This window comes from Nicotiana tomentosiformis, chromosome 6 (genome assembly GCF_000390325.3).
Source record: "Nicotiana tomentosiformis chromosome 6, ASM39032v3, whole genome shotgun sequence".
NCBI classification, from domain to species: domain Eukaryota; kingdom Viridiplantae; phylum Streptophyta; class Magnoliopsida; order Solanales; family Solanaceae; genus Nicotiana; species Nicotiana tomentosiformis.
Genome location: NC_090817.1, coordinates 132,127,137 through 132,143,531, shown reverse-complemented (window position 1 = coordinate 132,143,531; position 16,395 = coordinate 132,127,137). Strand labels below are relative to the sequence as shown.

At 40.7% G+C, this 16,395-nt stretch overlaps 1 protein-coding gene across 2 annotated transcripts; it reads right to left on the bottom strand.

The window, feature by feature from the left end:
• Nucleotides 1–373: 373 nt before the first annotated feature.
• Nucleotides 374–6,326, bottom strand: LOC104119252 (uncharacterized). 2 transcript variants are annotated; one of them, XM_009630700.4, is made up of 9 exons: nucleotides 6,063–6,326; nucleotides 5,208–5,384; nucleotides 4,425–4,519; nucleotides 2,215–2,274; nucleotides 1,830–2,063; nucleotides 1,639–1,701; nucleotides 907–975; nucleotides 717–762; nucleotides 374–625 (listed from the first exon to the last, which is right to left on the bottom strand). In XM_009630700.4, the coding sequence occupies exons 1-9, from the start codon at nucleotides 6,070–6,072 to the stop codon at nucleotides 555–557; spliced, it is 825 nt and encodes a 274-aa protein (XP_009628995.1). In that variant the 5' UTR covers nucleotides 6,073–6,326; the 3' UTR covers nucleotides 374–554. The 2 variants fall into 2 exon arrangements, with proteins under 2 accessions (XP_009628995.1, XP_009628996.1); XM_009630701.4 differs by lacking the exon at nucleotides 2,215–2,274 and having other exon boundaries at nucleotides 6,063–6,201.
• Between the last annotated feature and the right edge of the window lie 10,069 nt (nucleotides 6,327–16,395).

Sequence of the window (16,395 nt, the reverse complement as noted above, 5' to 3'; positions counted from 1 at the left end):
GGGATGTTCAGAATATCGTCACTAATTATTCCTCTGGCATGCCAATAAGCCAATTAGCCAACTCACAAAGCATCCTCATGCACATTTTAAAGCGTACACAGCATACTACTACATAAATATTCTACGCATTAGAATACAATGAACCAGAACAGAGTATAGCATATACTATAAATTATTTTTTTGGGGTACAATATGGAGTATAAAATATACATATAACTAACCCCAACTAGTTTGAAATTGAAAGTTATGTGATCGGTCAGCTGACTAATAGTCTAATACCAAATGATGGCCTCAAAACATCAAGAGACTAATAACCCTCGGACTCATATTGTAAAAGAAAGCACGTGTAGTTGGGAAGAACAAGGATGAGAAATGCAAAAACATAAACATCTCATTTCTTCATAATTGTTGGTGCAAATTCCAGATAAATATTTAAAACAAATAAACAAGGTTAATAAAAATCCGCAGATTCGACATGCCAATCAACAATTTTCAACTAGAATTTTCTCGAAAAAAATGAACTCGGGCCAGAAGGCATATGCTACAAGAACCATCTATTGAAGCTTCTTTATACCAGGGAAAGAAGGAAGGATTGAGATTAGAGGGTCACCATATCCAACAGGTTCTGTTCCATAAACAGGTAAAGTGAGATATTGAAGTAGTCACAGTTAGGATGTTCAAAATTATTTTTAACACATAAGAATTAAGAAGCATACCTCCGTCTTTTTGGAGTATCTTGATAACCTCTCCAGATACATCAGACTAAAAGAGAATAGAAAAGAAAACACAAAAGGAGAATCAGCAAACATGCATGAGAATTTACTGAAATAAGTAAGAACAAACAGAAGCAGCTTGTATAATCAACAAGAAATTTATGCAAGTATGCATCTATATCAGGGCCCGAACCTCAACAGGGAGCTCGCCACCAAGCTGCTCAATGAAGCAAACTACTTGTCCCTCCTTCACTTGCTGCTTCTACAGAGTAGAATTAACAAAAAACTGGTCACATGCTAAGCATAGCTAGAGTGTATTACTGAAACACAGATGACACTGCCACTCGTGCACTGAGAGAGACATGACAAAGAAAAAAGAAGAGACGAGGAGACTAGGAGAGGAAGGTTGGAGGAGGAGGGTTTCAGGAATAGAGTAACATTGGACTCGGTTCATCAAGTTACATGACAGTTCCAAAAGGATCTAGCAGACAGTTTAGATAGGGCTTTTCTCTAGATAAAAGAATTACAGGGGGCCAGGGGGGCCCTTAAATTTAGTACGCTACTGAAAACAAATTCTAAGCAAATTAAAATGAAGGCCCAGCTTAAAAGGTAAAAATTGACGCAGAAAGAACTGTATTTACAAAACTACGTGTGGACTCGCAAACAAAGCAACAGATATTCTTTTTTTGAGAACAAAGAAACAGATATTTAGACATGTTCTTGAATTTTGCTTAGACATCCACTTTAAACAGAGAACTCCTTTTGAAGGGGAAGGAGCTAATATCAAAATGAGATTAATAGTAAACTTTCCTGAAGTTGAATAACAATCAGTTATCACAAAGATTAAAGAGTCGAAAATCTTTTTGTTTGACAAACAGAAACATCTCATCTTGATTTAAAGGACAAAAGATAATAAAACACCTACTTCTTTACAAGATGGAGGTGCACGCTTTCCCTTTATGGTTCGAGATCTTCTGAAATAGCCAACCTGCATGACGTAGAGAATGTCATTTTCAGGGAGAGTATATGTATGTGTGTGTATATTATACATACACACACACATAAAGAGAGAGAGAGAGAGAGAGAGAGAGAGAGAGAGAGAGAGGCGAATCTCACCCTAGGAGATTGAATTATCACCAAGCCCTCATCTGCAGCTTTATCAATCATTGTCTGAATTCCATCTGAGGGAGGTGAAGACTTGGTGATGGCTAATGATGATGACGAGGCTGAGCCATTTGAATCAGCCACTTCAACAGATGAGTGAATATTGACAGGATTCGATATCGCAGGCAATGAAGTTGTACTTGGCCCCGTCAAGTCTCTCTTCACATATAAATGAAACCCACCAAGCTAACAATAAAATGAAAAGGCATCGGAGAAGCAGAAGGATTAAGAAAGAGATTTGAAGAAGATGAAAGAATGCATGAGTGGCAGATCATAAATAGCTTCTGTGAAGGACTTAAGAAATAAAATAAGCACAAATATTACAAAACCAGCTTACTTTTAGTTCAACTTCTGCAATGGAGGTTGTATCACATATTTCTGTAAGGAGAGATTCCACCTGTTAAATGAAGTAGCTATGTTTCACGTATTAATACAAATTGTCATCGCATGTTGTCATCGCATGTAGGCACTAACATTTTTGTTAATAGGAAGATAATATTTATTCCACTCTTCAACATTAACCGGCCTCTTATTAAGCCAATAATTTTAGCAGATCCAACAGATCTTCCACATGAATGCAATGAAGCTACAAAGGTAGCATGAATAATATGAATAAGACCTTTTTAACTGAAGAAAAACAAATTCTTATCAAAAAGTTGGAAATAACAACTGGTTATTTAATTTCCTTTGCAGAATCAGATTTCTGTTAAAACGAGGTGATGTAGCATTGGAGGTATTAAGTCATATGCACATTATTCTGTACTTGCTTGCACTTGCACTTTCAAAAATAGATGAACTACGGTGATAGTAATACTATACAGGGTTGGGCAGAAACACAGCCAAAACCCCAGTTTTATGCAATTCTCAGCTGGCTGAAAAGCTTGAAAAAGACAATGCAAGTATAGGGATGATGCTCTATGCATCACCACCAAAGGAAACTAAGCAATATAGAGTTATTAAAATAGATACAAGCCCGTTTTGTGAACGTGACATTGGCCACCCTTCAATCACTGCACCATGTAGAACTTAGAGTAGCCCTTCCCAAATTATATTTCTTTTCCCCCAACTATAAGAGAAGATACCACTAGGAGCTTCTGAGTTAACACATTAGGAAGAAGGTGACGAAGCTAAATGCAACTAAAGTATTGCATCAGCCAACTTAAATGTTTAATCCTAGAAGGTTACAAAATTGGAGTTGGAAAAAAGGGAGGGGCATGAATTTTTATTTATTTTTTATAAGGAGGAAGGGACATGAAATCTTCAAGTACCAATCTTGCAACCTGCCTATGGAAACACGTGGTTCAATACTGCATCACGGTTAAATTGTTAATTATGAGGCCACTCCATCTATTGCCATATAACACCCACTTGTTCAACCAAATATAAGGTTTCATAACGTCACCTGCTTTACAAGTTTCTCCCACCTGCCACTAAATCTTTCCATAAAAGAACACTACCAAGATATAAATCTTTTTGTCAAATGGTAGCTGGAAGCTTCAAGTCAAATTTGCATTGCAGCCTTCACTGCGACCTCATTATTTTCCTTACAGAATCTACAAAACTACTGTACAATAATACGATGTTTACTACTAGCAGCCTCCCAATATTCAGAGAGGAAGTAAGCGAGGAGGTGAAGGTTAATGAGGCCGTATGGACTATACAAAAGTCAATTAGGAACACATAAAAGAAAAATGTGTGTTAGCGCGGAGTCATGTCAACTGCATCCGTAAATGAGGCAGTAACGAACAGATACTTAAACTATGTACAGCACAGGTGAAACAGTCAGACCTGACAGAAATCGGAGGAAAGAAAGGAATCTGGCTGACATTCTCCTCAACTCCATAGATATTTTTATTGTAATTTGAAGTTAGCTTTCCTCCCTTGGTAGACAATTCTTATCCATCTTGCAGATTTTTTTGATATACAAGGTAATTTTATTAATGAACAGTATCAAGGAGGTAATGCACTAATCATCCATCTTACGTCTCATCTAAAATTTAGACTACGAGAATCTAAATATTCATAATTTTCTAGGAAGATCCAGCAAGAAAGGAAGGCTAAATACTTGTAGCGTAGCAGCTTGTAGGCTAAATACTTGAGCTGCTTCTTGCTGGATCTTCCTTTCCTTATTAAAAAAGGAAGATCCAGCAAGAAGCAGCTCAAGTATTTAGCCTACAAGCTGCTACGCTACAACTAACCAGACCTCAGAGGAAGTTGATTCGAGCAACTTCACACAAGGGATAAGCTCGTTTTCAACATTCACCTTTAACCCCAACACGGCTGGAAACCGAAAGAAAGATGAGTACGTACCACTTCAAGTTTTATCTTGGTACAACTCTAGTTATGCTGTGTTATTTAATGGTCCCTAGTCGTTCCCCAAGTTCCTGAAAGTTCTATATGTTTTGGAACTACATAGTGGATGAAAACATACTCCATAAAGCAATGATATTTTGCTACTCTATATCACCAATTAGGCGAATACCAGCAATATAATCATCACATTACAGTCTTTTGACAGAGTACATAATGCAAACAGGAAGTGCTAACCTCATATGAGTTTGGAATCAATGGACTTGCTGCTTCTGAAGAAATAATCTTTCTCAAACTATCATCTGAATTATCACTAACTACAGCTGCTGCAGCTACAAGATGAAAGACAAAATAAAAATGCACAATTATTTAAACATAACACAAATCATGTTCAAGCTGTAGGATGGAGTCATAGAGCGAGAAGTTATGCTAATTGGAAAAAGGGAACATTGACGTCAGAAACGAAGAGCTCATTATTTATCAACCTAGTAGAATGGAAAAAACAGTAACCTCTCAGAAAATGTAATTCAATTAGCAACTGAAAAACTTCCTGAATAAGAATGTAATAGGTATTCCCTCAAAAGGTGAGCAAGAGAAAATATCTGATCATCTTTGATCTAGTCTAAAGTTGAAAGTCAAACAGGAGAACCAACAAAATACAACGGAAACTCCAAAAGCAGGAGAGGTACAAGAACAATCTTCGAAATGACTAATAGATTTTCCAACTCTTGGAAAGTAAAAAAGATAATCAAGGAAAACAAGCCATTCTTCATATCACATAAAAACATGGCAACTTAGCATTTCAAATGATATAAACTAAGTATAAAACACTAGCATTGTCGCCATGATAGGCAAATTAATAAGCAAGTGAATTGCAGACACTGAGTGGGCAAATTGCACTTGTTTACGGATGAAAACACAAAATTCCAGAAAGGAAAAAAAAAGGTGCATTAGACAAGCATTTGATTGCTCATTAGTTGGATGGAGGAAAACACAGAGTCAGTGAGGAAAATCACTCACATTCAGCTTCAACAGTCGAACACCGGCAACCAAACAACGTCTTCCTTGATTTCTTGGTTAATAGCAACCCATCATTCTGAATCAATTTCTTAGTTCTCAGATTGTGCAATAAAAATTTGGGCTTAGTGGAGCCCAAATTCAAATTTGTTAACTTAAAGCCAGCAGCCCCAAAACTACCTGGATCAAACAAACACATTCCAATCAAACAAATATAAAAAATAATGGTAACTCACTTTGGATATATTTTTATTAAGTAATTCCAATCCCAACCGAAATAGAGAGCAATTAACAATACCAACAATGTAAAAGAGTCCAGAAGTAAGAAAAGCTCGCATTTTTATTAAATTAACAGGGTCAATCAGTAAGAAAAAACTCGATTTTAACTAAATTAGAAACCATTGATTAGTTTCCAATTGATATGAATACCAGTGATGCAAAAATAGTCGAGCCGTAAGAAAAACTCGTATTTTAATTAAATAAACATTTTGAATAAGCAAGAAAAACGCCCATTCTATTAAACTAGCCGACTCCAATTAGTTTGGGATTGAGGCATATTAAATATTTAATTCAATCAACCATTGCCAACAACGGAAAAAAGAGTCAATGAAGTAAGAAAAGTTCGCATTTGTTTCAAATTAACGTAGGCAATAAGAAAGAAAAAAAACAGTTCATTTTATTAAATTAGCCACCCTAACTAGTCTAGGACTGATATAATTGCAGCTCCAACCCTGTTTAATTGAATTTAAGTAAATTAAGAAATTAAAGAATAAGCAATCTAATAGTTGAACAAAAAGTGCGTGCATGTATCCACTAACACAATAGATATGAGAGAGAAGGGGAAATTCGGTACTTAACATGCAGCCATAAGAAGGGATAAAACCCTACGGGAAGAACAGAGCAGAGCAGAGAGTTTTGCTGGTAAAAGCTTGAAGTTTTGCTCCTTGGCGATGCGAACGAAGAAGTTAGAAAGCAAAAAAGAGAACGACACTCTGATTTAGTTATAATTTATTATTAGTTTTATTTAATTTAACATGGCCCATTAATCAAAGGCCCGTTTTCTATATAGGCCCGTAATTGTGGATAAGCTCCGCCATATATCTTGGCAACTGCCTGGTGTGCAAGTACACTGGTTCTCTGTAAATCAATTTTATTGCCTACTTCCTCCATCCCTCTTAATTTACGACACTTTTTGCTTTTTAAGCAGTTAAAAAATTATTACTTTTTTATTTTAAAATAATTTATTTTTATAAATTTTACTTTATTTTTAATAAATTGATTTGTAACCATATAAATATTTATAATTTATTTTAAACTACTGCTTACCCTATAAACGTATAACAATTGAATTTATATGTGGTTTTAAAGACACGTGATTTTACTTGGCACAAATCGAGAAAATATGCAAATTGATATTGAAATTGACTGTAAAGAAAAATAAAAGCAAACCAAATGAGTTGTGCAGCTTTGGCCCTCGAACCAAATGGAATAGCAAATGAAATATGAGCAGAGTAACAGATAATTGAGAACCTAAAGAAAAGAGTAGTCTATTGCTTTTTATTGCCTCAGTCCCCTTTTACAAATGATCAGACCCCCTTTATATAGTAGGGTAATCCTACTCTTGATACAATTCTAAGTACAGTAAAGACTCTCATGATAGGCTAATTAATCGGCCTCTTCTTGATACGTGCCGTGATTTTCGTCGAGATTCTCCCCCTAATTGCGGCTATAACGGCTTTTTGTTTCTTGACTCGGTCTTGATTCTGGCCGATCTCGATCTTGATTGGTCTCTGGGTCTTCGAGCTCGATCTTGGCCTACCTCAATCTTGATCCTGGTAGATCTCGATCTTGATCCTAGCCGATCTCGATCTTGATCGGTCTTTGGGTATCGAGCTCGACAACATGTACTTCGCACCACGGCTCGATATTACAATGATGAACCTTGAACTATCATGTTCCAATCTCGATTAATCATACGAAGGGCAAAACTCGTTTTTGACTGTATATAGATAGTCCCCTCGTTTCTCAGAAAGAAGATGATGAGAAACGATATGAATTTCCGGACTCCGACTTGGTGGATGATGATGATGTCAGCGATGAGCCCGCTTATGACGTATGTAACAAACGTCATGTCAGTCCAGTTACCAAGCCATTAAATGCCTGTCAGTCGTTGGTTGGCCACTACTGGTTCTGAACCGTCATCACCAGGCTATAAATATTCACACTTTCATCCTCATCCAAACTTTTCACTCAAAAGCTTTGTCTCTACTCTTGCATCTTCTTCAAAAGATCCCTTTGCTTCATACATTTTACATCGCATACAACCCTAATTCTCACTCCCTTTGTTCATCAATGGCAAAAACCTCCAAAACGGTACCGCAAAAAGAGGCCGCTTCTTCATCATGACTAGTCGGCGGTGAGGATGCGGCGGAGCCTCACCCTGAGGAATTCGTTCCGGTAGGGTGCTCAACTATCATCGATTTTAAGGTTGAAAAACCTTCTTCGATACCGGGTCGATGTGAGTTGATCTCGAGGTACCAATGTTCAATCACCGAGAAAATTCTCGATAAAGTAAAACAGGAATGCAACTGGGGCGACAAGCACGTGGTAGTCCCATCACCTGAAGAATCAATTACTACCCACATAGAAGGGTTCTTAAGTGTTTATACTTATCCCCATTTTTCCCTTTGTAGGACTTGGGAAGGATGTTGCCATGAGGCCCCCATCTAGTGATGAAGAAATCCCTGCCTCGAAGCAGGTTAAAGAGAAGAAGAGAAAAGATGCACCGATTTCCCCGGTCTCAAAAAAGAAATAACCGGCGAAAAAAATCTCGCAAGCCCAAGGGGGGCTCCGGTATCATGCCTCCGGACTCGATCCGCCGATTAAGGGATGAGCCCGAAGAAGGAGAAGAGGAATTAGCCTGTGTACGGGCTAATGTTGTGATACAATAATCCTCCGAATTGGCGGAGGTAGATAAGGGAACCCTGGCCATAATTTATGAAGAAGGAAAAGTCGAGATTATCTCATCTCGAGTTGAGATGGTTGAAGGGGAGACCGAGGGCAAGACTTCTCGGGAACAGAAGATATCTCGAGAGACGAGCTTGGGGTAATAGACATTAGCGGATCCCCTCAGATTTCGGATGCAATTATTCGTGAGGCCAACATGTTGGAAGGTCAATCTTATGAGGGTATTCAGTAGTCGACTGACATCCACGGCTTTCTGGATGGTCTCGATTCAGCTGCCTCGGGGGAGATTATCGGGTTCGGTGGATTACCGGTGCCGAAGAAAGCATCATGGTCGGGCTCTACCGGGTCTTCATCAGTTCCAAAACTGGTGGACCGATTCCTGGCCCCGAGTGTTAATCCCGATCGTAAGCGGAAGATAGTGCTCTCCTTTCCGGAGGATGCCTGAATTTTCTCTCCCCTTGTGTAGATTTCTAGCTACCTTCGGTCCTTAATGACCGAAGAGGATCCAACCGTGATGAATGCGGTAGGACCCGCTTGCCTTTTCAACGAGGCTCAACATGCTCTGAATCGGGTAACTTCGATGGTATCTCTGCTGTTTCTTTTACACTTTGAGTTATAGATAATTCTAACATCTTTTTCCATGTTTGTATGCTTCGATATTACATCATGAGGCTTTCCTCCGAATCCGGGAGGAGCATGGGGACTAAGTTCGGAACCTCACTAAGAAGAGTGACTCCTACAAACTTCTTAGTGAGAAACTTCGGGCAGATTTGGCAACAGCTCGAGATGAGCACGAGGAAATGGCTGAGCAGGTATTCCGAATTCTTCACGATAGTGAAGATGCATTGGAGATAACCACTAATGATCTGATTCTGCAGGTTCGGTAGAGGTTCGAACAGATTGGACGGCTCAATTCGCAGGTAGATGAGCTACTGGCCGAGGCGGAAAAATTCAAAGAAAATATAGACGTCCTTGCCTCGAAAAAGGAGGTCGTCCAAGCACAATTGGAGTTGGCTGAGACCCAGCTTCTGGCTGCATAAGAAAATGCCTTGGTGCAGATCGAGAAGCTTAAGGATCTTCAGCATCGATTGGTTTTGGCCACTTCTATTAAGGCAGGCTTGGCCGATGAACTCGAAGTGGCCAGATCTGAGGTGGCCGAGTCCAATAAAAGAGCTGATGCTAAAGTGGCCCAGTTCAAGATCGATGTTGAGGTCAACCAGGCCAAGGCTAAGAGCATGGTCGAACATGCTAAATGGCAGGCTCAGAGGGAAGCTCTCGAGGAGGTCAGTGCTCAGGGCTTCGATGTTGCGGTCGAAATTGAAAATTCCAAGGTGGAGGAAACCAGAGCCCGAAGGCTGGCCTTCCCTGAGGAAGACTCCGAGAGCTCGAGCAAATTTGAGGACGGAGAAAATCCAAAGGACGCAGCCTCCGATGAAGACCAAGCCACTAAGGATATTAGGTTTCTTGTATTTTCTTTTGTATCTTTTCTAGGGCCGATTCGGCCTTTTGTAAAAACTTTTGAATATATATATATATATATATATATATATATATATATGGCTTTTATTGCTTTTTTGATTCTTGTGTTTTTTCTTTGTTTTTCTGTATTTTACGAAGGTCAAAAATGCCTTAGCATAAAATTGTGTCCGAGGTTTAGACAATTTGATTGGAACTGAACTAGTATAGTCCTTAGGTTTTTCGATCGAGTGAGTGCTTGCTCGAACTCGAAGTAATGTAGCCCTTAGGCTTTGGTAAGAAAGGCTGTCTATGGCTTTCTGTCCTTTTCGGCTTGAAAAAGTTTTTTATCATTTGTAGTTACAAAAAAATCGTAATGCCTTGGCTCGAAATAAGGAATCGTTCAAGAGTTCGAACAATTTTGTACTTATTAGAGTTTTCGAGGCTTAATATTGTCGAAGCCTTTTATGAATTTGTTGGGGGTAGCCTTTTTTAATCGGTTTATGAAAGAATTCGAAGGCCTGTTTTGTCACGGAATTCGGACGTCTCTGAACCGTGTTAATTCGGTCGTAGCCTCTTTAGTTTAGGATTTGCCCCTTGGGCTTATTTTACCGTTTTACTTCGAGCTTGCCCGAAGAGTCAGTCCCCGAGTGGATTGGCCGTAGCTTATAAAAATCGAGGGTTGCCTAAAAGGTCTTATGATCTCGGAGTTTTAATAATTCGATCTCGTTTATTTTTCGGACGGCAGTCCCCAAGCGTGGGGGTAATTATCCGAACTTTGGTTATAGTCGGCCCTTAAGCCTATTTACATAATAGGTCGAGAGTATGGAATTGTAAAGAAAAATACTTCTCTTTATAAATGATTGTACATGTGTACATGTTCTGTGCCAAGGGTCGAGCAAACTATGCAGGCACGGTTCGTTTGACAGTTTGGCCCTTACAAATTTTTCCTATCAAGACCCTGCTGCCATGAAGTAACTTCCTCGCATCAAAGTTAACATTCGAGGGCAATGCCCCCCCAGTGTTTCGAGGTTGATTGTAAAGAAACCTCATATACTGTTGAATTGTTCTAAGTTAGCACGATCAATGGTTGCCTTATTAAAAACCTCACCGGAAAACCTATTTGGGACAAAACCGGTCTAAGAAAAAAAGAATGCAACGCGTGCTTTCAGACCTAAAGACTTCGTGTCGAAGAATCCCTCGTTGTTTATGGTCGAACACCTGCAAGGATTAGTTTAAAATATAAATGAAAACGAAAAGGGTCGTACCTTAGCAGTAGTATTGTTTTAGGTGCGATACGTTCCAATTGATCGGCAGTCAGTTGTTCGCCATTTATCGTGCCAAGCTTGTAGGATCCTTTTCCGATGATTTCGAGAACCTGGTATGGTCCGTCCCAGTTCGGACCTAGTTTCCCTTCATTCAGATTTTGGGTGTTAAGGGTGACTTTTCTTAGCACCAAGTCTCCGATGTTAAAATGTTGAAGATTGGCTCTTCGATTGTAGTATCTTTCGATCCGCTATTTTTGGGCAGCCAATCGTACGAGAGTGGCTTCGAGTCTTTCATCCAACAATTCTAGGCTCGTATTCATGGCCTCGTTATCTGACTCCTCCGTTGCATATCGAAACCTGATGCTAGGTTCTCCGACCTCGACCGGGATCAGAGTTTCGGCGCCATAAACTAACGAGAATGGTGTTGCTACGGTGCTGGATTTTCGATGTTGTGTGGTATGCCCATAGAACCTCGGGTAGTATTTCTCTCCATTTTCCTTTGGCATCGGTCAATCTCTTCTTAAGATTTTGGATGATGGTTTTGTTGGTCGATTCGGCTTGTCCGTTCCCGCTGGGATGATAAGGTGTTGATAGGATCCTTTTGATTTTGTGATCCTCGAGAAATTTAGTTACTTTGCTGCTGATGAATTGTTTTCCATTATCACATACAATCTAGGAGTGCATCCTGAATCGACATATGATGTGGTTTCAAATGAAGTCTATGACTTCTTTTTCTCTGACTTTCTCAAAAGCATGTGCTTCAACCCATTTAGAGAAATAATCAGTCATAAAAAAAATAAACTAAACTTTACCTGAGGCCTACGGGAGAGGGCCAACGATGTCCATTCCCCATTTCATGAAGGGCCATGGGGAGAGGGCCGAGTGAAGCAGTTCCCCGGGTTGATGAATCACGGGCGCATGCCTTTGGCATTTGTCGCATTTTCGAATGAACTACATCGCATCTTTCCCTATAGCGGTCTAATAGTACCCTGCTCTGATTACTTTGTGGACCAGGGATTCGGCACCAGAATGATTTCCACAAGTGCCCTCGTGAACTTCTCATAGGATGTAGTTGGTATCTCCCGGTCCCAAACATATTGCCAACGGTCCATCTAACGTCCTTCTAAACAGCGTTTTATCTTCGGACAAAGTGAATTGTGCTGCCTTTGTGCACAGAGTTCTCGACTCCTTTGGATCCGATGGAAGCTTCCCGTTCTTTAAGTACTTTATGTACTTGTTTCTCCAATCCCAGGTTAAACTTGTGGAGTTTATCTCGGCGTGACCTTTTTCGATTACCGATCTCATGAGTTGTACGACAGTCCCCGAGTTGAGTTCGTCGTCCTCAACCGACGAACCTAAGTTTGTTAGAGCGTCGGCCTCGCTGTTTTGTTCCCGAGGTACATGTTGCAAGGTCCATTCCTTAAATCGATGTAGAGTCACCTGTAGTTTATCCAAGTACCTCTGCATTCTGTTTTCTCGAACTTCAAAAGTCCCGTTAACTTGGTTTACCACGAGGAGGGAATCACACGTAGCCTCTATGACCTCCGCTCCCAATCTTTTATCTAGTTCGAGACCTGCAATCATGGCCTCATACTTGGCCTCATTGTTAGTCAATTTTGTAGTTCTGATAGACTGTCTTACTACATTACCTGTGGGTGCTTTTAGTACGATGCCTAGTCCGGACTTCTTCTCGTTCGAAGCACCATCCGTAAAGAGGGTCCAGACCCTCGAAGATGTACCCGATCTTATCAGTAGTTCTTTTTCAACCTCGGGTACGAGGGCCGGCGTAAAATCAGCCACGAAGTCTGCCAAGATTTGAGACTTGATGGCTGTTCGGGGTCGATACTCAATATCGTACCCATTGATTTCTACGGCCCATTTGGCCAATCGACCCGAAAGCTCGGGTTTATGCAAAATATTTCGAAGAGGATAAGTTGTTATAACACATATTAGATGACATTGGAAATACGGTTTTAGTTTTCTAGAGGTGCTTATTAAAGCAAGCGCTAATTTTTCTAAGTGTGGATATCTAGTTTCGGCCTCACCTAAGGTTCGTCTAACATAATAGACAGGGAATTACATACCTTGTTCTTCTCGGATCAAGACTCCACTTACCGCTATCTCCGAGACTGCCAAGTACAGGTAAAGTTGTTCGACTACTTTCAGGGTGTGAAGAAGTGGCGGGCTCGATACATACCGCTTTAGTTCCTCTAAGGCATGCTGGCATTCCGGAGTCCATGCAAAATTGCTCTTCTTCTTAAGTATCGAGAAGAATCGATGGCTCCTATCTGAGGAACTCGAAATGAATCGTCCTAGGGCGGCTATCTACCCCGTTAGCCTCTGCACGACCTTTATATTATCCACTACCGTGATATCATCGATATCTTTGATTTTATCGGGGTTGATCTCGATTCCCCGATTGGACACCATGAAACCAAGAAACTTGCCCGAGCCAACTATAAATGCACACTTTTCGGGGGTGAGCTTCATATTGTACTTCCTTAATATATTGAAAGTCTCCTGTAAATGCTTTAAATGGTCCTATGCTCGCAGGGAATTAATTAACATGTCATCAATATAAACTTCCATTGATTTTCCTATTTGTTCTTCGAACATTTGGTTTACTAGGCGTTGATAAGTTGCACCAGAATTTTTTAGACCGAATGTCCTTATATTATAATAGTAGGTGCCGTACTTAGTGATAAACGAGGTCTTTTCCTGATCCTCCGGGTTCATCTGTATCTGGTTGTACTGGTAGTAGGCATCGAGAAAACTGAGAGTCTCCTGGCCGGACGTGGCATCGATCATACGATCGATATTAGGCAAAGGAAAAAAATCCTTGGGGCATGCTTTATTCAGGTCTTTATAATCTATACACATTCTAGGTTGTTTCCCTTCTTAGGGACTACCACTACATTTGTTAACCATTCGGGGTACTTTACTTCCCGAATGAATCCTATTTTGAGAAGTTTGGTTACCTCGTCCTTGATGAAAGCATGTTTGACCTAGGACTGGGGCCTTCTTTTTTGCTTTGCCGGGCGGAATTTAGGGTCCACACTTAGTTTCTGAGTGGTAATTTCTGGTGGAATCCCTGTCATACCGAGATGGGACCAAGCAAATCAATCCGTGCTAGCTTTAAGGAAATGAATAAGTTTTTTCCTGAGCTCGGGGGGTTAGCCCCGTGCCCAGGTATACCTTTCGTTCGGGCTGATGCTTGGCCAGTGTGACTTGTTCCAGCTCTTCGACCGTTGAGTTGGTGGTGTCGGAGTCATCAGGATCTATGAAGGATCGAGGGATCCAGTAGTCGTCATCCTCACCAATCCCTTGCTTTTGCAATCGGGTTGAGGCCGGTATCTGTGGTTGCTATTTGGCTTCATGTTTTCCCTTCGATCCCTTCGTTGATGAGAGTGCCGATATTGGTATCACTTCATCGACTGAAAATATTTCCTTGGCGGCGGGTTGCACCCCGTACTGTTTTGATTCCCTCCGACGTCGGGAACTTTAGAACTTGGTGAAGGGTCGAGGGTACTGCCCTCATGTTATGGATCCAAGGCCTTCCGAGCAGGGCGTTGTACCTCATGTCACAATCGATCACATGGAACTTTATTTCTTGGATGGTCCCAGCCATGTTCATTGGCAAAGTAATTTCACATTTGGTGGTTTCGCTTGCCATGTTGAAGCCGTTAAGTACTCGGGTTGCAGGCACAATTTGATCTTGTAGGCCGAGTTGTTCTACAACCCTCAATCGAATAATGTTGGCCGAGCTACCTGGATCAATCAAAACACATTTAACTTGAATTTTATTCATAAGGACAGATATTACCAGTGCGTAGTTGTGGGGTTGTAAGATTCCCTATGCATCCTCGTCATTGAAAGACAAGGTTCCCTCCGGTGCGTAGTCTAGAGTCCGCTTTTCCCTCATGATCGACACCTTGTGCATTTGAATACAGGCCCCTGAAGAATATCGACCTCTCCAACAATCATGTGGATCACGTGCTGCAGCTCTTCTTGCTCATTCTGTCTGTTTGAATCTCTGTTCTTGAAATGGTTTTTATCCCGATCACTTAAGAATTCTCGAAGATGCCCTTCGTCGAACAAACGGGCTACCTCCTCCCTCAACTGTCTGCAATCTTCTGTTCTATGACCATGGGTGTCATGATATTTGCACATTTGATTAGGATTTCTCTGGGTTGGATCACTCTATAGAGATCGAGGCCACCTGGTGTCTTTGATGCGCCCAATGGCCGATACAATAGCTGATGCATCAATGTTGAAGTTGTATTCCGATAGTCGTGGTGCTTCTTTGGGTTCAACATTTCTCTTAAAACCACTCTTACTCATGAGCCCTCGAGAGCTCTGTCCTCTATCATTTCTTCGATCAGTTCGAACGGGGTTGCGTCCAGGCCCGTTGTTTCTCCGATCTCCAACGTATGGCTGATATCAATCTCTATTTGACCGTGGTTCCTGGTCAATATCCCTTTTAACTATGTCGATGGTCCCGTTTGGATAAACGGATCCGGAAGGAGTCCCCAACTAGTCATCCTCGACCCTAATCTTTGATTGGTACCGATTATGCATGTCGGCCCAGGTTACAACTAGATATTCGATGAAGTTATGCTTCAACTGTTGTGAGGCTACCGAACTTCGTATGTTTAGGCCCTGAGTGAAAGCCTGAACGGCCCAATCGTCGGTGACCGGGGGCAGATCTGTAACGACCCGACCGGTCGTTTCGAGTATTACGGCCCCGTTCCCTAATTTACTGCTCAATTTATATCTTACAATTTATTTATGACTTATCGGGTTAGTTGGTTCGAGTCCAAAAAGAATTCGGAATGAAATGAGACACTTAGTCTCATTATTGAAAATTTAAGTTAGAAAAGTGGACCGGATGTCAAATTATGTGTAAACGACCTCGGAATGGAGTTTTGATAATTCCAATAGCTCTGTATGGTGATTTTGGACTTATGAGCGTGTCCGTAAAACTATTTGGAGGTACGTAGTGGAATTTGACTTGAAATGCCGAAAGTTAAATTTTTGGGAAGTTTGACCGGAGGTTGACTTTTTGATATCGGGGTCGGAATCCGATTCTGGAAATTGGGATAGGTCCGTAATGTGAAATGTGACTTGTGTGCAAAATTTGAAGTCATTCCGGATTGATTTGTTGTGTTTCGGCACAAGATATAGAATTTAAAAGTTCAAAGTTCATAGATTTGATTTGAGGTGCGATTCTACGTTTTGATGTTATTTGATGTGATTTGAGGCCTCGAGTAGGTCCATGTTATGTTATGAAATGTGTTGGTATATTTGGTTGAGGTCCCGAGGGGCTTGAGGTATATTTTTGGATCATTGGTTGAGAGATTAATAAAGTTAAGAAATTTGGGAGTTTGGCCATGGTTAATATCGGGTCAAGACGACCTCTTTTCAGTGTAGTGAGTGCGCGAGCATGTCCGTAGCGTGTTTTATGATTGAAATTCATATATGGTTTGTGTCCGGGAGGTTCT

What these genes read in the sequence shown, in the direction of transcription:
- LOC104119252 (XM_009630700.4), bottom strand. An exon ending in TGATTCCAAACTCATATGAG is followed by an intron (nt 2,275 to 4,424) that starts GTTAGCACTTCC and finishes TTCATTTAACAG; the next exon opens with GTGGAATCTCTCCTTACAGA. An exon ending in TTGCAGAAGTTGAACTAAAA is followed by an intron (nt 2,064 to 2,214) that starts GTAAGCTGGTTT and finishes TTTTATTGTTAG; the next exon opens with CTTGGTGGGTTTCATTTATA.